The 18,641-nt window shown below is 27.7% G+C and overlaps 1 protein-coding gene across 1 annotated transcript in view; it reads right to left on the reverse strand.

Moving 5' to 3' along the window:
- Positions 1–359: 359 nt before the first annotated feature.
- mRpS31 (mitochondrial ribosomal protein S31) overlaps positions 360–18,641 on the reverse strand; it is a 50,519-nt gene continuing 32,237 nt past the window's right edge. The window contains exon 7 of the mRNA XM_074129595.1: positions 360–707. Within this exon, the coding sequence (XP_073985696.1) occupies positions 442–707 (266 nt within the window). The 3' untranslated portion in view covers positions 360–441. The remainder of the gene's footprint in view (positions 708–18,641) is intronic.

Raw genomic sequence — 18,641 nt, forward strand, 5'->3', positions numbered from 1 at the left:
GTACAGAAAAAAAATAGTACGTTAAAAATACCCAACCGGAAACCTCTAGAATTTGTTAAAAACAGGTTTATGTTAAACATCCCAACCGTCAGAAGAACGGGCCAATGGGAACAAACAAGAGAACTTGCTCCATGTTTTCTGAGCTTATAATCTGAGCCCAACTTTAAGGTTTGTTTAAAACAAAACATTTATTTTAAATTCCATTTTGCTAGCTTACGTCTTTTTGGCTAAACAATTTCTTTTCTTAACATTCAATAGGGGCTTCTTGAGGGTAATTTTTTTCTATTATTTTTTCATTAGATTCAATAAAATAAAATCTATGAAAAAGATAGTTACTAAGTTAGTTAAAACTAAAACAATTTTACAAAAAAGAAGTATTTATTATAATGATAAATTTACTAAAATGTTTATACAAATCAATGTAACAAATACTACAAAAACTTATGAACTACTTTCAACAGAAGTGGACAGCTGAACCATACCAGCGCCTAATTCCTTTATCAGTTCTTTTTTCTGCAAGAAATAATCCTTATACCACAGGATATGATCGTTTTTCTCTTGAGCAGTTAACCAATGATTTCTGGAAAGTCCTACGCAGACTAGTTCCATGAAGTGTCTAATTGGTCCCTGTTCTGGACACCAGTCTTCCAAATGGGTTTCTAAAAATACATGATCGGCAAAGGAAACCTTTTTCTCTTCTTCCAAACCTGTTAAAAAAACAAAAAGGGAATATTAGTAAATAATGGTTATCAGATAGGTTAAAACTGTCCGGTAGGACAGTTGTATAAGGGTTTAAATAATGGCATGGTTAACATTACTCTAGATTTTCAGCTATACGATTACAATTAAATTGATCAGGAACTGATGAGGAGATTATGTCAAATGAGCGAATTAGCTCAACGTATTACAAAAAAGAGAAATCCAGCTCAGATAACTTATATTTTCTCATATACTCAGTACTGAGATCGCTTCAAATTTACTGGTTTAAAAATTTTTACCAAATTTTGAGTTTCCCTGAGAGCAAAAGAAGTATTTTTTTATAAATTTATTTGTGATTATCTGTCTGCGATAATATGGCAAAAACATCGCTACTCGTAAAAGGAAACGTTTCTCTATGATACGGAAAAAAACTCCTGAAAACCAAGCGACGAAAAAACAGTTATATGTTAAACATTTAAAATATGAACATATTTGAAAACCACAAATGTTTAACCTGCAATATCTCAATAATTAATTGTGCCAAAACATTGCGATTTATATCAGTTATAGAGTTTACTTTTCTCTACAATTTCGTACAAAATTCATTCAATTCTCATCAGTAAAAAAACACATACAATGGTTTGAAGTTTGAACGTATTTGAAAACCACGAAAATTATACCTTCCATATCTCAATAAATAATAATAACAAAAGATTGCGTCTTTTACCAGTTATAGAGTTATCTTTTCTTTACAATTTCGCACAAAATTCATTCAATTCTCATCAGTACAAAATGAGATACAATGGTTTGAAGTTTGAACGTATTTGAAAACCACGAAAATTAAACCTTCCATATTTCAATAACTATTGTTGCGAAAACATTGCGATTTATATCAGTTATAGAGTTTTCTTTTCTCTACAATTTCGTACAAAATTCATTCAATTCTCATCAGTACAAAAAGAGACACAAAGGTTTGAAATTTGAACGTATTTGAAAAAAACACGAAAATTAAACCTTCCATATTTCAATAACTATTGTTGCGAAAACATTCCGATTTATATCAGTTATAGAGTTTTCTTTTCTCTACAATTTCGTACAAAATTCATTCAATTCTCATCAGTACAAAAAGAGACACAAAGGTTTGAAATTTGAACGTATTTGAAAAAAACACGAAAATTAAACCTTCCATATTTCAATAACTATTGTTGCGAAAACATTGCGATTTATGTCAGTTATAGAGTTTTCTTTTCTCTACAATTTCGTACAAAATTCATTCAATTCTCATCAGTACAAAAAGAGACACAAAGGTTTGAAATTTGAACGTATTTGAAAAAAACACGAAAATTAAACCTTCCATATTTCAATAACTATTGTTGCGAAAACATTCCGATTTATATCAGTTATAGAGTTTTCTTTTCTCTACAATTTCGTACAAAATTCATTCAATTCTCATCAGTACAAAAAGAGACACAAAGGTTTGAAATTTGAACGTATTTGAAAAAAACACGAAAATTAAACCTTCCATATTTCAATAACTATTGTTGCGAAAACATTGCGATTTATATCAGTTATAGAGTTTTCTTTTCTCTACAATTTCGTACAAAATTCATTCAATTCTCATCAGTACAAAAAGAGACACAAAGGTTTGAAATTTGAACGTATTTGAAAAAAACACGAAAATTAAACCTTCCATATTTCAATAACTATTGTTGCGAAAACATTCCGATTTATATCAGTTATAGAGTTTTCTTTTCTCTACAATTTCGTACAAAATTCATTCAATTCTCATCAGTACAAAAAGAGACACAAAGGTTTGAAATTTAAACGTATTTGAAAAAAACACGAAAATTAAACCTTCCATATCTTAATAACTATTGTTGCGAAAACATTCCGATTTATATCAGTTATAGAGTTTTCTTTTCTCTACAATTTCGTACAAAATTCATTCAATTCTCATCAGTACAAAAAGAGACACAAAGGTTTGAAATTTGAACGTATTTGAAAAAAACACGAAAATTAAACCTTCCATATTTCAATAACTATTTTTGCGAAAACATTGCGATTTATATCAGTTATAGAGTTTTCTTTTCTCTACAATTTCGTACAAAATTCATTCAATTCTCATCAGTACAAAAAGAGATACAAAGGTTTGAAGTTTGAACGTATTTGACAACCACGAAAATTAAACCTTCCATATTTCAATAACTATTGTTGCGAAAACATTGCGATTTATATCAGTTATAGAGATTACTTTTCTCTACAATTTCGTACAAAATTCATTCAATTCTCATCAGTACAAAAAGAGACACAAAGGTTTGAAATTTGAACGTATTTGAAAAAAACACGAAAATTAAACCTTCCATATTTCAATAACTATTGTTGCGAAAACATTGCGATTTATATCAGTTATAGAGTTTTCTTTTCTCTACAATTTCGTACAAAATTCATTCAATTCTCATCAGTACAAAAAGAGACACAAAGGTTTGAAATTTGAACGTATTTGAAAAAAACACGAAAATTAAACCTTCCATATTTCAATAACTATTGTTGCGAAAACATTGCGATTTATATCAGTTATAGAGTTTACTTTTCTCTACAATTTCGTACAAAATTCATTCAATTCTCATCAGTACAAAAAGAGATACAAAGGTTTGAAGTTAGAACGTATTTGACAACCACGAAAATTAAACCTTCCATATTTCAATAACTATTGTTTCGAAAACATTGCGATTTATATCAGTTATAGAGTTTTCTTTTCTCTACAATTTCGTACAAAATTCATTCAATTCTCATCAGTACAAAAAGAGATACAAAGGTTTGAAATTTGAACGTATTTGAAAAAAACACGAAAATTAAACCTTCCATATTTCAATAACTATTGTTGCGAAAACATTCCGATTTATATCAGTTATAGAGTTTTCTTTTCTCTACAATTTCGTACAAAATTCATTCAATTCTCATCAGTACAAAAAGAGATACAAAGGTTTGAAGTTAGAACGTATTTGACAACCACGAAAATTAAACCTTCCATATTTCAATAACTATTGTTTCGAAAACATTGCGATTTATATCAGTTATAGAGTTTTCTTTTCTCTACAATTTCGTACAAAATTCATTCAATTCTCATCAGTACAAAAAGAGATACAAAGGTTTGAAATTTGAACGTATTTGAAAAAAACACGAAAATTAAACCTTCCATATTTCAATAACTATTGTTGCGAAAACATTCCGATTTATATCAGTTATAGAGTTTTCTTTTCTCTACAATTTCGTACAAAATTCATTCAATTCTCATCAGTACAAAAAGAGATACAAAGGTTTGAAGTTTGAACGTATTTGACGACCACGAAAATTAAACCTTCCATATTTCAATAACTATAGTTGCGAAAACATTGCGATTTATATCAGTTATAGAGATTACTTTTCTCTACAATTTCGTACAAAATTCATTTAATTCTCATCACTAGAAAAAGAGATACAAAGGTTTTAAATTTTAACGATTTTAAAAAAAATACGGAAATTAATCCTTCCATATTTCAATAACTATTGTTGCGAAAACATTGCGATTTATGTCAGTTATAGAGGTTTCTTTTCTCTACAATTTCGTACAAAATTCATTCAATTCTCATCAGTACAAAAAGAGACACAAAGGTTTGAAATTTGAACGTATTTGAAAAAAACACGAAAATTAAACCTTCCATATTTCAATAACTATTGTTGCGAAAACATTGCGATTTATATCAGTTATAGAGTTTACTTTTCTCTACAATTTCGTACAAAATTCATTCAATTCTCATCAGTACAAAAAGAGATACAAAGGTTTGAAGTTAGAAAGTATTTGACAACCACGAAAATTAAACCTTCCATATTTCAATAACTATTGTTTCGAAAACATTGCGATTTATATCAGTTATAGAGTTTTCTTTTCTCTACAATTTCGTACAAAATTCATTCAATTCTCATCAGTACAAAAAGAGATACAAAGGTTTGAAATTTGAACGTATTTGAAAAAAACACGAAAATTAAACCTTCCATATTTCAATAACTATTGTTGCGAAAACATTCCGATTTATATCAGTTATAGAGTTTTCTTTTCTCTACAATTTCGTACAAAATTCATTCAATTCTCATCAGTACAAAAAGAGATACAAAGGTTTGAAGTTTGAACGTATTTGACGACCACGAAAATTAAACCTTCCATATTTCAATAACTATAGTTGCGAAAACATTGCGATTTATATCAGTTATAGAGATTACTTTTCTCTACAATTTCGTACAAAATTCATTTAATTCTCATCACTAGAAAAAGAGATACAAAGGTTTTAAATTTTAACGATTTTAAAAAAAATACGGAAATTAATCCTTCCATATTTCAATAACTATTGTTGCGAAAACATTGCGATTTATGTCAGTTATAGAGTTTTCTTTTCTCTACAATTTCGTACAAAATTCATTCAATTCTCATCAGTACAAAAAGAGACATAAAGGTTTGAACTTTGAACGTATTTGAAAAAAACACGAAAATTAAACCTCCCATATTTCAATAACTATTGTTGCGAAAACATTGCGATTTATATCAGTTATAGAGTTTACTTTTCTCTACAATTTCGTACAAAATTCATTCAATTCTCATCAGTACAAAAAGAGATACAAAGGTTTGAAGTTTGAACGTATTTGACAACCACGAAAATTAAACCTTCCATATTTCAATAACTATTGTTTCGAAAACATTGCGATTTATATCAGTTATAGAGTTTTCTTTTCTCTACAATTTCGTACAAAATTCATTCAATTCTCATCAGTACAAAAAGAGATACAAAGGTTTGAAATTTGAACGTATTTGAAAAAAACACGAAAATTAAACCTTCCATATTTCAATAACTATTTTTGCGAAAACTTTGCGATTTATATCAGTTATAGAGTTTACTTTTCTCTACAACTTCGTACAAAACTCATTCAATTTTCATCAGTACAAAAAGAGATACAAAGGTTTGAAGTTTGAACGTATTTGACGACCACGAAAATTAAACCTTCCATATTTCAATAACTATAGTTGCGAAAACATTGCGATTTATATCAGTTATAGAGATTACTTTTCTCTACAATTTCGTACAAAATTCATTTAATTCTCATCACTAGAAAAAGAGATACAAAGGTTTTAAATTTTAACGATTTTAAAAAAAATACGGAAATTAATCCTTCCATATTTCAATAACTATTGTTGCGAAAACATTGCGATTTATGTCAGTTATAGAGTTTTCTTTTCTCTACAATTTCGTACAAAATTCATTCAATTCTCATCAGTACAAAAAGAGACACAAAGGTTTGAAATTTGAACGTATTTGAAAAAAACACGAAAATTAAACCTTCCATATTTCAATAACTATTGTTGCGAAAACATTGCGATTTATGTCAGTTATAGAGTTTTCTTTTCTCTACAATTTCGTACAAAATTCATTCAATTCTCATCAGTACAAAAAGAGACACAAAGGTTTGAAATTTGAACGTATTTGAAAAAAACACGAAAATTAAACCTTCCATATTTCAATAACTATTGTTGCGAAAACATTCCGATTTATATCAGTTATAGAGTTTTCTTTTCTCTACAATTTCGTACAAAATTCATTCAATTCTCATCAGTACAAAAAGAGACACAAAGGTTTGAAATTTGAACGTATTTGAAAAAAACACGAAAATTAAACCTTCCATATTTCAATAACTATTGTTGCGAAAACAATGCGATTTATATCAGTTATAGAGTTTTCTTTTCTCTACAATTTCGTACAAAATTCATTCAATTCTCATCAGTACAAAAAGAGACACAAAGGTTTGAAATTTGAACGTATTTGAAAAAAACACGAAAATTAAACCTTCCATATTTCAATAACTATTGTTGCGAAAACATTCCGATTTATATCAGTTATAGAGTTTTCTTTTCTCTACAATTTCGTACAAAATTCATTCAATTCTCATCAGTACAAAAAGAGACACAAAGGTTTGAAATTTAAACATATTTGAAAAAAACACGAAAATTAAACCTTCCATATCTCAATAACTATTGTTGCGAAAACATTCCGATTTATATCAGTTATAGAGTTTTCTTTTCTCTACAATTTCGTACAAAATTCATTCAATTCTCATCAGTACAAAAAGAGACACAAAGGTTTGAAATTTGAACGTATTTGAAAAAAACACGAAAATTAAACCTTCCATATTTCAATAACTATTTTTGCGAAAAGATTGCGATTTATATCAGTTATAGAGTTTTCTTTTCTCTACAATTTCGTACAAAATTCATTCAATTCTCATCAGTACAAAAAGAGATACAAAGGTTTGAAGTTTGAACGTATTTGACAACCACGAAAATTAAACCTTCCATATTTCAATAACTATTGTTGCGAAAACATTGCGATTTATATCAGTTATAGAGATTACTTTTCTCTACAATTTCGTACAAAATTCATTCAATTCTCATCAGTACAAAAAGAGACACAAAGGTTTGAAATTTGAACGTATTTGAAAAAAACACGAAAATTAAACCTTCCATATTTCAATAACTATTGTTGCGAAAACATTGCGATTTATATCAGTTATAGAGTTTACTTTTCTCTACAATTTCGTACAAAATTCATTCAATTCTCATCAGTACAAAAAGAGATACAAAGGTTTGAAGTTAGAACGTATTTGACAACCACGAAAATTAAACCTTCCATATTTCAATAACTATTGTTTCGAAAACATTGCGATTTATATCAGTTATAGAGTTTTCTTTTCTCTACAATTTCGTACAAAATTCATTCAATTCTCATCAGTACAAAAAGAGATACAAAGGTTTGAAATTTGAACGTATTTGAAAAAAACACGAAAATTAAACCTTCCATATTTCAATAACTATTGTTGCGAAAACATTCCGATTTATATCAGTTATAGAGTTATCTTTTCTCTACAATTTCGTACAAAATTCATTCAATTCTCATCAGTACAAAAAGAGATACAAAGGTTTGAAGTTTGAACGTATTTGACGACCACGAAAATTAAACCTTCCATATTTCAATAACTATAGTTGCGAAAACATTGCGATTTATATCAGTTATAGAGATTACTTTTCTCTACAATTTCGTACAAAATTCATTTAATTCTCATCACTAGAAAAAGAGATACAAAGGTTTTAAATTTTAACGATTTTAAAAAAAATACGGAAATTAATCCTTCCATATTTCAATAACTATTGTTGCGAAAACATTGCGATTTATGTCAGTTATAGAGGTTTCTTTTCTCTACAAGTTCGTACAAAATTCATTCAATTCTCATCAGTACAAAAAGAGACACAAAGGTTTGAAATTTGAACGTATTTGAAAAAAACACGAAAATTAAACCTTCCATATTTCAATAACTATTGTTGCGAAAACATTGCGATTTATATCAGTTATAGAGTTTACTTTTCTCTACAATTTCGTACAAAATTCATTCAATTCTCATCAGTACAAAAAGAGATACAAAGGTTTGAAGTTAGAAAGTATTTGACAACCACGAAAATTAAACCTTCCATATTTCAATAACTATTGTTTCGAAAACATTGCGATTTATATCAGTTATAGAGTTTTCTTTTCTCTACAATTTCGTACAAAATTCATTCAATTCTCATCAGTACAAAAAGAGATACAAAGGTTTGAAATTTGAACGTATTTGAAAAAAACACGAAAATTAAACCTTCCATATTTCAATAACTATTGTTGCGAAAACATTCCGATTTATATCAGTTATAGAGTTTTCTTTTCTCTACAATTTCGTACAAAATTCATTCAATTCTCATCAGTACAAAAAGAGACACAAAGGTTTGAAATTTGAACGTATTTGAAAAAAACACGAAAATTAAACCTTCCATATTTCAATAACTATTGTTGCGAAAACATTCCGATTTATATCAGTTATAGAGTTTTCTTTTCTCTACAATTTCGTACAAAATTCATTCAATTCTCATCAGTACAAAAAGAGACACAAAGGTTTGAAATTTGAACGTATTTGAAAAAAACACGAAAATTAAACCTTCCATATTTCAATAACTATTGTTGCGAAAACATTGCGATTTATATCAGTTATAGAGTTTTCTTTTCTCTACAATTTCGTACAAAATTCATTCAATTCTCATCAGTACAAAAAGAGACACAAAGGTTTGAAATTTGAACGTATTTGAAAAAAACACGAAAATTAAACCTTCCATATTTCAATAACTATTGTTGCGAAAACATTCCGATTTATATCAGTTATAGAGTTTTCTTTTCTCTACAATTTCGTACAAAATTCATTCAATTCTCATCAGTACAAAAAGAGACACAAAGGTTTGAAATTTAAACATATTTGAAAAAAACACGAAAATTAAACCTTCCATATCTCAATAACTATTGTTGCGAAAACATTCCGATTTATATCAGTTATAGAGTTTTCTTTTCTCTACAATTTCGTACAAAATTCATTCAATTCTCATCAGTACAAAAAGAGACACAAAGGTTTGAAATTTGAACGTATTTGAAAAAAACACGAAAATTAAACCTTCCATATTTCAATAACTATTTTTGCGAAAAGATTGCGATTTATATCAGTTATAGAGTTTTCTTTTCTCTACAATTTCGTACAAAATTCATTCAATTCTCATCAGTACAAAAAGAGATACAAAGGTTTGAAGTTTGAACGTATTTGACAACCACGAAAATTAAACCTTCCATATTTCAATAACTATTGTTGCGAAAACATTGCGATTTATATCAGTTATAGAGATTACTTTTCTCTACAATTTCGTACAAAATTCATTCAATTCTCATCAGTACAAAAAGAGACACAAAGGTTTGAAATTTGAACGTATTTGAAAAAAACACGAAAATTAAACCTTCCATATTTCAATAACTATTGTTGCGAAAACATTGCGATTTATATCAGTTATAGAGTTTACTTTTCTCTACAATTTCGTACAAAATTCATTCAATTCTCATCAGTACAAAAAGAGATACAAAGGTTTGAAGTTAGAACGTATTTGACAACCACGAAAATTAAACCTTCCATATTTCAATAACTATTGTTTCGAAAACATTGCGATTTATATCAGTTATAGAGTTTTCTTTTCTCTACAATTTCGTACAAAATTCATTCAATTCTCATCAGTACAAAAAGAGATACAAAGGTTTGAAATTTGAACGTATTTGAAAAAAACACGAAAATTAAACCTTCCATATTTCAATAACTATTGTTGCGAAAACATTCCGATTTATATCAGTTATAGAGTTATCTTTTCTCTACAATTTCGTACAAAATTCATTCAATTCTCATCAGTACAAAAAGAGATACAAAGGTTTGAAGTTTGAACGTATTTGACGACCACGAAAATTAAACCTTCCATATTTGAATAACTATAGTTGCGAAAACATTGCGATTTATATCAGTTATAGAGATTACTTTTCTCTACAATTTCGTACAAAATTCATTTAATTCTCATCACTAGAAAAAGAGATACAAAGGTTTTAAATTTTAACGATTTTAAAAAAAATACGGAAATTAATCCTTCCATATTTCAATAACTATTGTTGCGAAAACATTGCGATTTATGTCAGTTATAGAGGTTTCTTTTCTCTACAAGTTCGTACAAAATTCATTCAATTCTCATCAGTACAAAAAGAGACACAAAGGTTTGAAATTTGAACGTATTTGAAAAAAACACGAAAATTAAACCTTCCATATTTCAATAACTATTGTTGCGAAAACATTGCGATTTATATCAGTTATAGAGTTTACTTTTCTCTACAATTTCGTACAAAATTCATTCAATTCTCATCAGTACAAAAAGAGATACAAAGGTTTGAAGTTAGAAAGTATTTGACAACCACGAAAATTAAACCTTCCATATTTCAATAACTATTGTTTCGAAAACATTGCGATTTATATCAGTTATAGAGTTTTCTTTTCTCTACAATTTCGTACAAAATTCATTCAATTCTCATCAGTACAAAAAGAGATACAAAGGTTTGAAATTTGAACGTATTTGAAAAAAACACGAAAATTAAACCTTCCATATTTCAATAACTATTGTTGCGAAAACATTCCGATTTATATCAGTTATAGAGTTTTCTTTTCTCTACAATTTCGTACAAAATTCATTCAATTCTCATCAGTACAAAAAGAGATACAAAGGTTTGAAGTTTGAACGTATTTGACGACCACGAAAATTAAACCTTCCATATTTCAATAACTATAGTTGCGAAAACATTGCGATTTATATCAGTTATAGAGATTACTTTTCTCTACAATTTCGTACAAAATTCATTTAATTCTCATCACTAGAAAAAGAGATACAAAGGTTTTAAATTTTAACGATTTTAAAAAAAATACGGAAATTAATCCTTCCATATTTCAATAACTATTGTTGCGAAAACATTGCGATTTATGTCAGTTATAGAGTTTTCTTTTCTCTACAATTTCGTACAAAATTCATTCAATTCTCATCAGTACAAAAAGAGATACAAAGGTTTGAAGTTTGAACGTATTTGACAACCACGAAAATTAAACCTTCCATATTTCAATAACTATTGTTGCGAAAACATTGCGATTTATATCAGTTATAGAGTTTTCTTTTCTCTACAATTTCGTACAAAATTCATTCAATTCTCATCAGTGCAAAAAGAGATACAAATGTTTGAAATTTGAACGTATTTGAAAAAAACACGAAAATTAAACCTTCCATATTTCAATAACTATTGTTGCGAAAACATTGTGATTTATATCCGTTATAGAGTTTTCTTTTCTCTACAATTTCGTACAAAATTCATTCAATTCTCATCACTACAAAAAGAGATACAAAGGTTTGAAATTTGAACGTATTTGAAAAAAACACGAAAATTAAACCTTCCATATTTCAATAACTATTGTTGCGAAAACATTGCGATTTATGTCAGTTATAGAGTTTACTTTTCTCTACAATTTCGTACAAAATTCATTCAATTCTCATCAGTACAAAAAGAGATACAAAGGTTTGAAGTTTGAACGTATTTGACAACCACGAAAATTAAACCTTCCATATTTCAATAACTATTGTTGCGAAAACATTGCGATTTATATTAGTTATAGAGTTTTCTTTTCTCTACAATTTCGTACAAAATTCATTCAATTCTCATCAGTACAAAAATAAATACAAAGGTTTGAAATTTGAACGTATTTGAAAAAAACACGAAAATTAAACCTTCCATATTTCAATAACTATTGTTGCGAAACTATTGCGATTTATGTCAGTTATAGAGTTTACTTTTCTCTACAATTTCGTACAAAATTCATTCAATTCTCAGCAGTACAAAAAGAGATACAAATGTTTGAAATTTGAATGTATTTGAAAAAAACACGAAAATTAAACCTTCCATATTTCAATAACTATTGTTGCGAAAACATTGTGATTTATATCAGCTATAGAGTTTTCTTTTCTCTACAATTTCGTACAAAATTCATTCAATTCTCATCAGTACAAAAAGAGACACAAAGGTTTGAAATTTGAACGTATTTGAAAAAAACACGAAAATTAAACCTTCCATATTTCAATAACTATTGTTGCGAAAACATTGCGATTTATATCAGTTATAGAGTTTACTTTTCTCTACAATTTCGTACAAAATTCATTCAATTCTCATCAGTACAAAAAGAGATACAAAGGTTTGAAGTTTGAACGTATTTGACAACCACGAAAATTAAACCTTCCATATTTCAATAACTATTGTTGCGAAAACATTGCGATTTATATCAGTTATAGAGTTTTCTTTTCTCTACAATTTCGTACAAAATTCATTCAATTCTCATCAGTGCAAAAAGAGATACAAATGTTTGAAATTTGAACGTATTTGAAAAAAACACGAAAATTAAACCTTCCATATTTTAATAACTATTTTTGCGAAAACTTTGCGATTTATATCAGTTATAGAGTTTACTTTTCTCTACAACTTCGTACAAAACTCATTCAATTCTCATCAGTACAAAAAGAGATACAAAGGTTTGAAGTTTGAACGTATTTGACGACCACGAAAATTAAACCTTCCATATTTCAATAACTATTGTTGCGAAAACATTGCGATTTATATCAGTTATAGAGTTTTCTTTTCTCTACAATTTCGTACAAAATTCATTCAATTCTCATCAGTGCAAAAAGAGATACAAATGTTTGAAATTTGAACGTATTTGAAAAAAACACGAAAATTAAACCTTCCATATTTCAATAACTATTGTTGCGAAAACATTGTGATTTATATCCGTTATAGAGTTTTCTTTTCTCTACAATTTCGTACAAAATTCATTCAATTCTCATCACTACAAAAAGAGATACAAAGGTTTGAAATTTGAACGTATTTGAAAAAAACACGAAAATTAAACCTTCCATATTTCAATAACTATTGTTGCGAAAACATTGCGATTTATGTCAGTTATAGAGTTTACTTTTCTCTACAATTTCGTACAAAATTCATTCAATTCTCATCAGTGCAAAAAGAGATACAAATGTTTGAAATTTGAATGTATTTGAAAAAAACACGAAAATTAAACCTTCCATATTTCAATAACTATTGTTGCGAAAACATTGCGATTTATGTCAGTTATAGAGTTTACTTTTCTCTACAATTTCGTACAAAATTCATTCAATTCTCATCAGTGCAAAAAGAGATACAAATGTTTGAAATTTGAACGTATTTGAAAAAAACACGAAAATTAAACCTTCCATATTTCAATAACTATTGTTGCGAAACTATTGCGATTTATGTCAGTTATAGAGTTTACTTTTCTCTACAATTTCGTACAAAATTCATTCAATTCTCAGCAGTACAAAAAGAGATACAAATGTTTGAAATTTGAATGTATTTGAAAAAAACACGAAAATTAAACCTTCCATATTTCAATAACTATTGTTGCGAAAACATTGTGATTTATATCAGCTATAGAGTTTTCTTTTCTCTACAATTTCGTACAAAATTCATTCAATTCTCATCAGTACAAAAAGAGACACAAAGGTTTGAAATTTGAACGTATTTGAAAAAAACACGAAAATTAAACCTTCCATATTTCAATAACTATTGTTGCGAAAACATTGCGATTTATATCAGTTATAGAGTTTACTTTTCTCTACAATTTCGTACAAAATTCATTCAATTCTCATCAGTACAAAAAGAGATACAAAGGTTTGAAGTTTGAACGTATTTGACAACCACGAAAATTAAACCTTCCATATTTCAATAACTATTGTTGCGAAAACATTGCGATTTATATCAGTTATAGAGTTTTCTTTTCTCTACAATTTCGTACAAAATTCATTCAATTCTCATCAGTGCAAAAAGAGATACAAATGTTTGAAATTTGAACGTATTTGAAAAAAACACGAAAATTAAACCTTCCATATTTTAATAACTATTGTTGCGAAAACATTGTGATTTATATCCGTTATAGAGTTTTCTTTTCTCTACAATTTCGTACAAAATTCATTCAATTCTCATCACTACAAAAAGAGATACAAAGGTTTGAAATTTGAACGTATTTGAAAAAAACACGAAAATTAAACCTTCCATATTTCAATAACTATTGTTGCGAAAACATTGCGATTTATGTCAGTTATAGAGTTTACTTTTCTCTACAATTTCGTACAAAATTCATTCAATTCTCATCAGTGCAAAAAGAGATACAAATGTTTGAAATTTGAATGTATTTGAAAAAAACACGAAAATTAAACCTTCCATATTTCAATAACTATTGTTGCGAAAACATTGCGATTTATGTCAGTTATAGAGTTTACTTTTCTCTACAATTTCGTACAAAATTCATTCAATTCTCATCAGTGCAAAAAGAGATACAAATGTTTGAAATTTGAACGTATTTGAAAAAAACACGAAAATTAAACCTTCCATATTTCAATAACTATTGTTGCGAAAACATTGCGATTTATGTCAGTTATAGAGTTTACTTTTCTCTACAATTACGTACAAAATTCATTCAATTCTCAGCAGTACAAAAAGAGATACAAATGTTTGAAATTTGAATGTATTTGAAAAAAACACGAAAATTAAACCTTCCATATTTCAATAACTATTGTTGCGAAAACATTGCGATTTATATCAGTTATAGAGTTTTCTTTTCTCTACAATTTCGTACAAAATTCATTCAATTCTCATCAGTACAAAAGGAGATACAAAGGTTTGAAATTGGAACGTATTTGAAAAAAACACGAAAATTAAACCTTCCATATTTCAATAACTATTACTGCGAAAACATTGCGATTTATATCAGTTATAGAGTTTACTTTTCTCTACAATTTCGTACAAAATTCATTCAATTCTCATCAGTACAAAAAGAGATACAAAGGTTTGAAGTTTGAACGTATTTGACAACCACGAAAATTAAACCTTCCATATTTCAATAACTATTGTTGCGAAAACATTGCGATTTATATCAGTTATAGAGTTTTCTTTTCTCTACAATTTCGTACAAAATTCATTCAATTCTCATCAGTACAAAAATAAATACAAAGGTTTGAAATTTGAACGTATTTGAAAAAAACACGAAAATTAAACCTTCCATATTTCAATAACTATTGTTGCGAAAACATTGCGATTTATGTCAGTTATAGAGTTTTCTTTTCACTACAATTTCGTACAAAATTCATTCAATTCTCATCAGTGCAAAAAGAGATACAAATGTTTGAAATTTGAACGTATTTGAAAAAAACACGAAAATTAAACCTTCCATATTTCAATAACTATTGTTGCGAAAACATTGCGATTTATGTCAGTTATAGAGTTTACTTTTCTCTACAATTTCGTACAAAATTCATTCAATTCTCATCAGTGCAAAACGAGATACAAAGGTTTGAAATTTGAATGTATTTGAAAAAAACACGAAAAATAAACCTTCCATATTTCAATAACTATTGTTGCGAAAACATTGCGATTTATGTCAGTTATAGAGTTTACTTTTCTCTACAATTTCGTACAAAATTCATTCAATTCTCATCAGTGCAAAAAGAGATACAATGGTTTGTAGTTTGAACGTATTTGAAAAGCACGAAAATTTAACCTTCCATATTTCAATAACTATTGTTGCGAAAACATTGTGATTTATATCCGTTATAGAGTTTTCTTTTCTCTACAATTTCGTACAAAATTCATTCAATTCTCATCACTTCAAAAAGAGATACAAAGGTTTGAAATTTGAACGTATTTGAAAAAAACACGAAAATTAAACCTTCCATATTTCAATAACTATTGTTGCGAAAACATTGCGATTTATGTCAGTTATAGAGTTTACTTTTCTCTACAATTTCGTACAAAATTCATTCAATTCTCATCAGTGCAAAAAAAGATACAAATGTTTGAAATTTGAACGTATTTGAAAAAAACACGAAAATTAAACCTTCCATATTTCAATAACTATTGTTGCGAAAACATTGCGATTTATGTCAGTTATAGAGTTTACTTTTCTCTACAATTTCGTACAAAATTCATTCAATTCTCAGCAGTACAAAAAGAGATACAAATGTTTGAAATTTGAATGTATTTGAAAAAAACACGAAAATTAAACCTTCCATATTTCAATAACTATTGTTGCGAAAACATTGCGATTTATATCACTTATAGAGTTTTCTTTTCTCTACAATTTCGTACAAAATTCATTCAATTCTCATCAGTACAAAAAGAGACACAAAGGTTTGAAATTTGAACGTATTTGAAAAAAACACGAAAATTAAACCTTCCATATTTCAATAACTATTGTTGCGAAAACATTGCGATTTATATCAGTTATAGAGTTTACTTTTCTCTACAATTTCGTACAAAATTCATTCAATTCTCATCAGTACAAAAAGAGATACCAAGGTTTGAAGTTTTAACGTATTTGACAACCACGAAAATTAAACCTTCCATATTTCAATAACTATTGTTGCGAAAACATTGTGATTTATATCCGTTATAGAGTTTTCTTTTCTCTACAATTTCGTACAAAATTCATTCAATTCTCATCACTACAAAAAAAGATACAAAGGTTTGAAATTTGAACGTATTTGAAAAAAACACGAAAATTAAACCTTCCATATTTCAATAACTATTGTTGCGAAAATCTTGCGATTTATGTCAGTTATAGAGTTTACTTTTCTCTACAATTTCGTACAAAATTCATTCAATTCTCATCAGTGCAAAAAGAGATACAAATGTTTGAAATTTGAATGTATTTGAAAAAAACACGAAAATTAAACCTTCCATATTTCAATAACTATTGTTGCGAAAACATTGCGATTTATGTCAGTTATAGAGTTTACTTTTCTCTACAATTTCGTACAAAATTCATTCAATTCTCATCAGTGCAAAAAGAGATACAAATGTTTGAAATTTGAACGTATTTGAAAAAAACACGAAAATTAAACCTTCCATATTTCAATAACTATTGTTGCGAAAACATTGCGATTTATGTCAGTTATAGAGTTTACTTTTCTCTACAATTTCGTACAAAATTCATTCAATTCTCAGCAGTACAAAAAGAGATACAAATGTTTGAAATTTGAATGTATTTGAAAAAAACACGAAAATTAAACCTTCCATATTTCAATAACTATTGTTGCGAAAACATTGCGATTTATATCAGTTATAGAGTTTTCTTTTCTCTACAATTTCGTACAAAATTCATTCAATTCTCATCAGTACAAAAAGAGACACAAAGGTTTGAAATTTGAACGTATTTGAAAAAAACACGAAAATTAAACCTACCATATTTCAATAACTATTGTTGCGAAAACATTGCGATTTATATCAGTTATAGAGTTTACTTTTCTCTACAATTTCGTACAAAATTCATTCAATTCTCATCAGTACAAAAAGAGATACAAAGGTTTGAAGTTTGAACGTATTTGACAACCACGAAAATTAAACCTTCCATATTTCAATAACTATTGTTGCGAAAACATTGCGATTTATATCACTTATAGAGTTTTCTTTTCTCTACAATTTCGTACAAAATTCATTCAATTCTCATCAGTACAAAAAGAGACACAAAGGTTTGAAATTTGAACGTATTTGAAAAAAACACGAAAATTAAACCTTCCATATTTCAATAACTATTGTTGCGAAAACATTGCGATTTATATCAGTTATAGAGTTTACTTTTCTCTACAATTTCGTACAAAATTCATTCAATTCTCATCAGTACAAAAAGAGATACAAAGGTTTGAAGTTTGAACGTATTTGACAACCACGAAAATTAAACCTTCCATATTTCAATAACTATTGTTGCGAAAACATTGCGATTTATATCAGTTATAGAGTTTTCTTTTCTCTACAATTTCGTACAAAATTCATTCAATTCTCATCAGTACAAAAATAAATACAAAGGTTTGAAATTTGAACGTATTTGAAAAAAACACGAAAATTAAACCTTCCATATTTCAATAACTATTGTTGCGAAAACATTGCGATTTATGTCAGTTATAGAGTTTTCTTTTCACTACAATTTCGTACAAAATTCATTCAATTCTCATCAGTGCAAAAAGAGATACAAATGTTTGAAATTTGAACGTATTTGAAAAAAACACGAAAATTAAACCTTCCATATTTCAATAACTATTGTTGCGAAAACATTGCGATTTATGTCAGTTATAGAGTTTACTTTTCTCTACAATTTCGTACAAAATTCATTCAATTCTCATCAGTGCAAAACGAGATACAAAGGTTTGAAATTTGAATGTATTTGAAAAAAACACGAAAAATAAACCTTCCATATTTCAATAACTATTGTTGCGAAAACATTGCGATTTATGTCAGTTATAGAGTTTACTTTTCTCTACAATTTCGTACAAAATTCATTCAATTCTCATCAGTGCAAAAAGAGATACAATGGTTTGTAGTTTGAACGTATTTGAAAAGCACGAAAATTTAACCTTCCATATTTCAATA

This window comes from Rhodnius prolixus, unplaced genomic scaffold, assembly GCF_049639745.1.
Source record: "Rhodnius prolixus isolate KJV_2025 unplaced genomic scaffold, Rpr scaffold_15, whole genome shotgun sequence".
Classification (NCBI taxonomy): Eukaryota; Metazoa; Arthropoda; class Insecta; order Hemiptera; family Reduviidae; genus Rhodnius; species Rhodnius prolixus.